The sequence below is a fragment of the Gavialis gangeticus genome, unplaced genomic scaffold (assembly GCF_001723915.1).
Source record: "Gavialis gangeticus isolate Ggan-Ray unplaced genomic scaffold, GavGan_comp1, whole genome shotgun sequence".
NCBI classification, from domain to species: domain Eukaryota; kingdom Metazoa; phylum Chordata; order Crocodylia; family Gavialidae; genus Gavialis; species Gavialis gangeticus.
In genome coordinates this window covers 152,529,112-152,539,405 of record NW_017729032.1, presented here as the reverse complement: position 1 = coordinate 152,539,405, position 10,294 = coordinate 152,529,112, and the positions used below count along the sequence as shown (strand labels likewise).

The 10,294-nt window shown below is 44.8% G+C and overlaps 1 protein-coding gene across 1 annotated transcript; it reads right to left on the bottom strand.

The window, feature by feature from the left end:
• Positions 1–2,624: 2,624 nt before the first annotated feature.
• On the bottom strand, positions 2,625–9,694 carry LOC109303408 (lysozyme g-like). Its single transcript, XM_019525618.1, has 5 exons — positions 9,620–9,694; positions 8,971–9,069; positions 7,311–7,510; positions 4,902–5,040; positions 2,625–3,073 (listed from the first exon to the last, which is right to left on the bottom strand). The coding sequence occupies exons 1-5, from the start codon at positions 9,660–9,662 to the stop codon at positions 2,940–2,942; spliced, it is 615 nt and encodes a 204-aa protein (XP_019381163.1). The 5' UTR covers positions 9,663–9,694; the 3' UTR covers positions 2,625–2,939.
• Between the last annotated feature and the right edge of the window lie 600 nt (positions 9,695–10,294).

Below are 10,294 nucleotides of genomic sequence, written 5' to 3'. Positions count from 1 at the left end.
AGCCTGCCTGCTCCCTCCTGGGGCAGCCCGCACTTTGCTTCTGCCCCATTTCTGCCAGACAGCGCAGCCTCAGCCCTGGCCAGTGTGAACAGTTTTCTGGTGAGGCTGCTGCTACAGCCGCCTCGGTGCTGCTCGACTCGCCTTGCCTCCAGCAGCTTCTCCACCACGTCCTGGCCTTGCTGTGCCGCTTCAGGCAGCAGGTAGTGCACAGAAATGGCAGTGGCTGTAGGGACATGTTCTGGGCACCACACCCCCAGCCAGGCAGTAGGGGAAGCTACAGCCAGGCAGCTCCTGCCCCAGCATGTGGGGCTCCAGCTCCTGTTCCCAGCTACCTTCCACTCACTCTACCTGACCAGCACAATGAGCAGCCACCTGCAGGCAGTGGAGTGGATCCATGCTGAACGCTGTAGGGGTGGCTGCAGGCCAGATAACAATCAATTGGCAAGCTCCCATGCACGGACCAAATCCAATCAGTTGGCAGGCTGGATCTGGTCTGGGGGCCATATTTTGCCTACCACTGCCCTAGATGGAGCTCATGTTGCCTGATAACATTTTGGGACTTACACTACTTACTGACCATCCTCCTGACCCCCCCTGGCTTCAATAATTGTATGCACTGTGTGGTCTGCTTAAATACTAACTATTCAGAAAAGGAACATTATAGAATGACAGGAGGGTCCCAAGGCTGCAGTATAGCATTTATACTTTTTAAAGAAAAATATAATCCCTGCTACAGCAAAGTGAATGGCCGAATGGCTTAAACAGTAGGGTGCTATGGCAGACTATGGCATAATCATGTTTACACCCTGCAGCAGGGCACTAAGGTGCCTGCTACTGAAGAACAGTAGTATGGGCTCAGCTGCTGGTTGCTAGGGGCAACCAGGAGGCGCTAAGGGCTGGCACCTGGTGGGTCAGCTGACCGGAAGGGGCAGGGCTGACCGCCATAAAACAGAGACAGGAGACTGTGGCTCCTCTTTGTCTCTCCCTCCCTCTCTTGACTGGCGGCTGGGTTGAAGGGGCACTGTTAGGCTGAGGAAAAGAGCTTGACCCTGAAAGGAAAGAAAGGAGAAAAGGCCTGGAGGTATAAGTCATTAGTTATGGGTGGAATATGGTGTGGGTTAGGGAACGTTTGTTTAGAGTTAGGTTCTAGCCAGGAGGCTTATGTTTGAGTTACAGCCGATTGGCTTGGGTTATTATGTTTAGTTGCCTGTTGTTGTATAAGACTGGAGGACCGGGTGAGGCTGTAAGGGTTGGAGGAGGCCTCATAGGAGCTCCCCAGTAGTGTGGGGGGGTTCCTGGTGCCAGAGAGGGCGCCACTTTTTGGGGTGTATCGACCCCGGCCCCAGAGTGGGCAGTATCGGGAGGGTAAAGCCCAGTGAGGGCGCAAGCGAGAAGCCCCAGTGGGGCACAAGACCCAGGAAGGGGGTCTGGGGGCCAGGCACGGCTACAGCCACATGAGCCTCGATTGCGGGGATCGCGAGGCAAGGCCCCAGTGCGGGCGTGAGCACAGGAGACAGGCCCCAGTGCGGGCGTGAGCCGCAAGGGAAGCTAGGGGGTGCCCGAGAGGGCGCAGGCAGATAGGGAGACAAGCCGGAGAGCATTTGTGAGGGCGCAGGCGGGCAACAGAGACGAGCCTGGTGACCCATGAGGGCACGGGTGGCTGTAGGGCCCATGCATAGCCCCAGAGGTTAGAGTGCACCGTGCCATTGAAGGCAGGGTACAGACTGAGATGTCGTAGAGCACCGTGCCAAAGAGGGTGAAAAGGCAGCCTCCCTTTAACAATATTTACCATCAAAGACATGGTGGGTGAGATCAAGAGGGGCTGGGTCCCATGGCCCTCCGCCCTGCATTTGGAACCAATTTGGCACAGTAGGGGGGTCGCTAGGGGAGTTCACGGCACCCCTAGGTTGCGCCCTGCCACACACCCATAGTAAAAGAAGGTCAAGGAAGACATTTTATAAAGCCATTTCTAGCCATGGTTTGTAAAAATATCAGCTCTAGCTGAGATGCTTAATAAACCAGATATACCAAATTGCTCAGAACCCACAGGTCCTGTTTCTTATAGGAGTTACTGGGTGCTGAGGTCTATGAACAGAATTCAACTTGCCTTTAAAGGCTGAATCAATGTTAATTTAAGTCAAAGGCAGCAATTCCACTAATGTATTGGTTCAAGGCCAGACGGCTCATTATCAAGTAGTTTTAGGAGCTCCTTTTCTTACCACAGGCTGTTGATGGCATTCCAAAAAATAAGTCAATTTCCAATCTTAGAGTCACAGGGGCATAGAATTTGGTGAACTGAATAAGCCTAATATTATCCCTCCTTTGCAAGTAATCAACGTTAAGGCCCTTGATGGCAGAGAAAACCCCTAAATGTGTGTAGCACAACTGTCTTTCATTTCATTCCTTTTTGGAATTTACACACTTTGATTAAAAGTTGTCCTCATCCAAATTTTGCTGATAAAGTGAAAATATGAGCACTTTTGTGGTTACTCTTCACCCACTAATATTTTTATTAAGATTCCATTTGATTATTTTTCTTCAATTGAAAGCACTTACTCCAGGCTCTATGCATTTTCTGAAAAATTAGAATACAAACAGATGATTTGCTTAGACCTGAGGATTTCCAACCAAAAGCCAGCTGCTGTAAGAATGCATTTTCAAAGTAATTTACAAAACAATTGAAAATGAAAGCTTAATTCCCCACCCCCAAATTTTCCAAAGAGCTAATTTTCCCTTTTGATTTCTTAGCAGAATGACAGATAGTGAAACAAGCATCTTTTCAAATTGGGAAGGCAATTAACTAACAATAAGAAGATAAGGAAACCACATAGCACAGAGGAACAATCAGTAAGATTGAGCAATGCTCTAGGTCTCTTATGAAAGTTGGACTGATCACCTTAAGGACTGTAATATATCTGAGTAGAAGGGCATTCCCACATTTAGTAACCATGTTTCTTGTAATACTTGGCTCGTGCAACTGCATCATTGGCATAATCGTTGTGGGTTGTGCCAATATCCATTCCTGCATAGGTCTGGACATTTCCAGGTCCTGCATTGTAGGCAGAAATCCCACCTGAAACAAAGGATCAGAAATGTTAACACAGACAGAAAACTAAACATTCTCTCCTAATTTATAAGACCTTTTGGAAATGTCTGAATTGCTTTCTTAGGGCACATTCCAACAAGTGGCAATGTGTGTTTCCGTAGGGACAAAGAGCAGCAGCGCACCTTGTGCCATTGCTACTTGTCCTTGGGGAACACTCACGCCATGTGAGCTCTGGCATGTGGCATGTTACCCCAGGTGGGGTAGGGGAGGCTGAGGCCAGCAAGCGTGCTGGCCCCAGCAGCCTTACCTGGAGTCCTGGGTGCCTCCAGGAGCTGCAGCCATGGTGATTCTGCAGCAGAGAGCCTGGCCAGCAGCCAGAGCATGACTCTGGCCAGCCAGGCTCCAGTTTTGTGTGGTGCATGCTGCTGCCACATGCACCACTCTGCTTTTTTTGGGCATGGACTTTTTAACCCCAGGATCTCCCACGGTCAAACTCCATGGCCCTCTGCCCTGCAAACTGGCAGCACAGGGAACGCCTGCATGTGTAGTGTGTGGTGCACCACATCTCTGTGCTCGTCTGGACGCGCCCTCACTGTGTACTGTGTATCTGACTCAGGTTCTGAGAGCAGATTGCATAAAATCCTAATTCCACTGAAAAATCAGGATTTGAGGTTTTACATTCACAGATACCACTAGCTGTGTGGAAATATAACATGCAATTGTCTAACCACATTCAAACAGGAGCCCTCATTTTTGAGCTCACACCCACACTTAATGAATGAAGACCCAGTAACCATGTCACAGTCATTTTCAGGGCTGAATGAAAAGTATGGTGGTTGAATGTTAAAACATGAACATGAACTTCATTCTCCTCTTTTCTCTCAATCTCTGTGTTGGCACTGCATGTTGCAGTATAGCATAGATACCTGAGCTAGCTGTAAATGAGCTAAGCTGGATACCAGAATCAGTCTAGATCTAGCAGCACAGAGCTCACTAGAGGTTAATTTATCTTATTCCATCTTTCACATTAACCTGCACAATTTTATAATTCTCTCAAGATCTATCTATAGTTCTCAAAAAGACTGCATGTCTACAGAGATTCAGAGTGAGATACTGGCAATGTTTAAATAAATTCCAAACCTCCCTTTACCTTCAGTGGCTTCAGGATAGTACTAATGGGCCATGTCTACACGAGATTCTGATTGCGCAGTAAATGGAGCTACTGAGCAGCAGTGTTGCCAAATGGCTTTTTTGTAATTCTGACTGCACAGTAGCTCATTACTACTGCTTAGTAGCATTGTGTCATGCTTCCTGCCACGTGACACTACTGTGCAGTTGTCACAGGCTACAGCACAGTCAGCATCTTGTGTAGGGTCAAACAGTTGAGGCCCAAATAACAACATAAAGGGCGTGTCACACACATTCATTAATGCGCTTTAGGTAATGTGCATTAAATTAGTACCGCCATTGTGAGGTACTAGAAAAAGGTGCATTAGCTTAGTTTAATGCACATTAGCTAACGAACATGTTTTTTGTGACCTTTTAATGCATATTAAAATAGGCTAATGCACATTAAAGCAGGTGTATACAGGATTTCTTTTTGGATTTAACGATTCCCCCAGTGGTGTTGAAAACTCAAACCCAATACTGTGCTAAAGAAAGGGAGAACCAATGTGAAACATATTTATTTAGTTTCACTGTATGAGACCTTGGAAATCAGGAAGCAGAAAAATTGAATCAATGGTGAAATTATGAGAGCTTCTTGAAGAGAAGTTCAGTAATACAAGAAACTTAAATGGGATTTGTGTCTTAGGATTTCCCTTGTCTCATAGCCTGAATATATTCCATACTTTACCTTTCAGCTGTTGTTCTTTAGTCCACGTTGGGAACTTTCTCTGGATTGCCTTAATCATACCCACAAGGATTTGTGTGCCCTGGATGAGATGAGTCTCAGAGTTCCATGCCCCAATGATTTTATGATACCTCTTATCAACCTAGAAGAAACCAAGGGAACATTACTCCTCTAAGGCAAAAGATGATGGGCTAAATCTTGTATGCAGCCAAGTACCTATGTAACCTTGTTACTGCAATTTCAGCCTTTACATGCAGTTTGCATTCTTTGTAGTTATGTACCCTCTGCCCACCCCTCTGTTTTCCTTCTGAATTGGCTCACTAGGCTTCATATTTGTCTGTAGAAAATAGAAACTCCTGCCACCCATATAATGGCTATTAAGTTCAAAGCTTTCATCAGAGAAACACTATGACTAGAGGCTGTTTGATGCTGGAGGAAGGTCCTGCTACTTTTTAGCCCAAGAGCCTGCTAGGTTCTAGGCTGCTGATCACCTAGAAGAAAGCTGAAGCTACATTTTTCTCTTTCTTAGTAATGTGCTTTAATCACCAGGCCATGGGCCAGGCATTGCACACAGCCCCCGTTCTGAACTTATCCCACTAAACCATGCATTTAATATTCATTGGGTAACATGGATCAACAGGAGTGGAGTTGTTTCTGTCCCACTAGGAGAGTGATCAGGGCCAGAACTCAGGTCTCCCCGTGCCATGGTTAAGGCACTTTTTCTGAGAAGCAGGAGATAGAGGCTCAAACCCTCTGGGTGATCAAAACCTAGAATCTAGAATGCCTCCCTAGGCAAGTGTTCGAACCATGAGGCCATTGGGCTAAATGGTGGGAAGGGCTTGCTCCTCTGCATGAGTTCTGGCTAGCATGTGTATAGGGTGATCCTGTTCCACCACAGGTGGAAATAGGATCTAAATTTGGCAGAAGTGCCAAGAATTGCAGCGAAGTGGTTATATTCATGCCACTCTGGCATGTAAAGGTGAAATAAGACTTAGCTCAATGAGTTTAGGCAGTTTACTGCCCTCACAATACATTCAGCTTGCTTTTATTGCGTCAAATTTTTGCCAGAATGCCCCATGATATTCTCTGTACTCCATGCTTTCACGACTTGATACTGGCACTTTAGATACTGCCAGTGCTAGAAGCAGAGGAGCTGTGCTCAGAACTCAGAAGTTTACTTTTCCAAGTGAGGGCCCTAAACACTAAGCTGAAGTCATGCACCTCGCATACTGTGACTCGGTGAATCTTGAACTGAGAATACAATCCAACCCCACCACACAAGAGGTTAGAGGCTTAGCAGATTAGGAAAAATGGGTGATCAGGATTTGAAACCCTTACAGCAGAAGTGGGAATGAAACTTTCATCATGGGAGAGCTTTAACTACTAAACTATAGTGTAAAGGGGGCTACATCCTCTCCAATCCCTCTGTTTTGAGTTTTAATTGAAAATGCAGCTGTCACTGCCTCATAGATAAGCATGCTATGAGTATCCTTCCTAGACTGAGCCCCTTGTGTGTAAGTCTAGATGTTGTATCATAAAATCATAGAAATTAAGGCCTGGAAGTGACCTTGAAAGGCCATCGAATCCAACCTAGTAGTTACCAGTAGACAATGGGGATGAGATGGGCACTGAGGTACTCAGCCCTGTCAAGACTAAAGTGTTTGTGGGTGTGCACAGAAGCTGAATATTACATGTCTCAGGACCTTTTAAAATCAAACGCTGAAGTACCCATTTGTTTAAAGAGTTCCAGAGCTAGGTAACACCTGAGTGAGAGAGGGTGTTTCAGTAAGGATTTCCATACAAATTTAAACATGCAGCTGGAGACCAGAGGAGTGGGAAGCTCAGAATAATGGAACAGATCAAATGTAAACTTACTATGATGAGAATGCAGACTCGCCTCGTTCCTTCATGTAAGGCTTTCACCTTCACAAATGTTGCCACCACAAAATGGACTGTCTGGGTGGCATGATAAAATGCACAGGCTCTTAAGGACTCTCTTTTACTTCCTAAGACAGTGGTTTTCAACCTTTTTTCATTTGTGGAAGCGTACAATGTTCTGAATGGAGGTGCAGACCACTTTGGAAGTTTTGAATGGAGATGCAGACCCCTTTGAATTGTAAGTGTGGGTATTCACATACTTTTGATTGATCATAGTCATCTTTTATGGTCTGTGCACTCCCATGGGGTTTGTGGACCTTAGGCTGAAAAACACTGTCCAAAGAGGAATCAACACTCTAAAGAAGCTTGCTCATGGATCTCAGGTGTCCCATGTAACATGCTGCTTCTCCAGCTGTAGTTTGTTTTCATGGTATGGGCATCAGCAGAAGCTGCACTATTGAGAAATAAGGCTGTCTTCTTGCCTATAACACCCGTTCGTGCTATCTTGTTCTAAGATTCTTGTAAATTACTCACTTGCATCAAACCGAAGGCATTTCCCCTGTCACCCCAGCCATCACGGGTTAGGGCAGCTCCTGCATGTGACTCTCTAGAGATGATGCCAGCAATCACAGCAGGATCTACGCACAGTTTTCTGCCAGCACTTTGAATGATGCCTTTATATGTATTCATTCTGGTTAGGTCCTTTGCAGCAATCGTTTCAGAAGCCCGGACTCCTGTACAAGTAAAAGTTTTCATTTAATAAATTTTTATCAAAATTTCAGAACCGTTTGTTATTCACCCTAGGTAGACACTGTATGAGTTAGATAGGTTGTGCATTTCAACTTATGAATCATATATAGAGTGTCAAGGTGAAAAAGAAATGTGACTTGAAATGATGTGGAAAGAGTTGGTGCCTGTCTGTATTGCTGGACTCAAGGAAGAAGGGGTATGGATTTGCCGGGAAAGTGAAGGGGAATTGTGCACTGTCTTTGAAGAGGAACAGACAGCAACCTGAGACCCTCTAGACAAGTATCTTGTTTGCAGACAGAAGGACAAGGCAGAACTATGGAGGTTTACAGTCAAAAAGGGGACACTTAATCAAACAAATGGAGGACTTGTATACCTCCAAGAGGCATATTGGAGGGAGGGGAGGTAGTAGTCCCCACACTTACATTTTTCTCTCCTTTTTCTTTTGAAGCCTCCATATCAGCCCACGCTGTGCTAAGAGAAAACTGTATAGGGGTGAAGTTACATGTTACACTTAGACCATACTAAATCTATGGAATGATAAGCAGTGTCAAAGTTAGACTGTGCTGTGAGCAGTTGTGTGTTAAGGGTTAATACTATTTTTTTCCTGCACAGCTCAAACTTGCCAGTAGGGGGCTGGCAAGTAGGGTGTGATTAGGAGACAGGACACCTGTGTGGGAAGGGATTAAAGTGGGGGTGGGAGTGGTGCACCATGGGACACTGGAGGACTGTTATCTTACTCATTTTATCTATGTGGAGCAGACTGAAATTACCCTAACACAAGCTAGGGAGGAAGCTTAGCACAAATTAATGATCTTTAATGTGTAGACACTTGTGTTTTAAGTGCCCTTAGTATGGTGTAAAGGTAATGTGTAACTTCACCCCTAGTTAAACCATGTCTGTGTTTTAAATCCTACTTTATTTTTGGAGCAATCAGAATAAGGTGTTCCTTCAAGTTTACTAGCACTGCCTGTAATGACATCAGTGCTTAGCAATGGCTAAGTAAGAGATGGGAAACCAGGAATCTCCCAGTCAGCTCCATTGCTGATTTACTGCACAGATTGGGGGTGGTCACTTTGAATTTTAAAATTCAGGGGCACAGTTACATGAGATGCTAACTGTGTAGTAGCTTAATAACACTTTGCAGTAGCATGCCAGGCAAAACCCATGCTCATACACTACTCTGCAGTAGTATTAGACTACTGTACATTTAGCATCACTTAAAAAACTGTGTGCTGGTACTACACCTGTGGTAAGGTTACCACCAGTCTGAGACTTTTGCTTCAATTTTCTCCAGTGGCTGGGAGGCTGAGACTGTCCTGGATAATCTGGGACATATGGTGACCCTAGTTAACCCTTTTTTCATTGCTTGGAAGAAATCAAGAGCTGTGGATTACAGTGATTACTCTGTATTCTAAAATGAGCCAGAAAACACAATCATACTCACCAATGTAGTTTAAACCTTCTGGTCTTGCAGTTTGACTAGATACCCCAGTGGTATCAACTCTGTTTATATCACCATAGCATCCAGACTGACTGGAAGTGTCTGAAGAGTTCAATAGAGAACTTTTACATTAAGGAGCTTTTGTGAGCAGAAGTAAAGGTAGGCAAATTCGGAGTCATTAACCACACTCTTGTCAAGATGGAGTACTCTGTATTTCATAGGTCCTATGGAGCCTGTCAGCCAGAAATGGCTGCCTCTACTGAGGGTGATGTCCTTTTCAAAGAGATGGATCTTTCACTGCATTCCCCAAGAGCCAAGGGAGAAAAACGTCCTGAGCTCTATGCCCAAGTGCCCATCACAGGACACACCCTATGCCCCCATTCTGCAAGTGTCCTGCTAAGTACTATGAGCTCTGTCATGTGATATATTTGAATTTGATTCCATTAACTGTTGCACCCATTCCCTATGTCCATGTACACAGCTAGGATTTGTGGAAATACTAATGAAATGTGTTAGGGTATGGACAAATGAGCAAACAAAGGAGAGGTATGAGAAGACTGACGTCATGTAATTTTAAAATGTCTTACGTGTCCCCAGATCTCTTGTTATTGTGGCAGGAAGTTTGACGAACCAGAGAGAGCCCCAAACTCACCAATAAGGGCAGCTAGGCCCAGAATGATCAGTGGCAGGTTCATGGGGGTGGTTCTTTCCAAGCACAGAAGAGAATCTGAAAAGAAATCAAAAGCAGCAAACATGACAAAAGAAAGGCCTCAAAATGTTATCTAAGTAAATATACCATTTTCTGAACAAGGGGTATTGTTTTGACTGAATGTGCCAATAGTGAATTAAAAAGCAATTCTATGGTTCAGTGTATGGGTAGCCATGACAGAGACCATGATAATAGTTCTGCCTTTCCCTGACAAAGCATACAAAGAGTGCAGAAGGGAGAGGAGAGAATAGATACAGAATCAAGATTCTCAGATTTCAAATCTCATTTCTTTTCTTTTATTTGGGTCTCTGTCGCCACATGCTCTGCTTGTTTCCACGTTTCTTCCCTTCAAAAAGCCTATGGCAAAGTCAAAATCAAAGATAAAGCATTCCTACCAATGTTTTTGCTCCAATCTTGTTTTGGTATCATAGACTCTTCTCTAGAGAGTGTCTGGAGACATGGGCTTGTCTTAAAGCACTTGAAGAATTTTACTTACATTAGACACAGGAAGCTGACAATGAAAATGTGCCTCAGAAATTTGAGACGTCCTGCACTCCAGGTGAAAATGACAATTTGAGAGATGTTTATCAACAGAGAGTACCAAGAAGGTAAAACTAT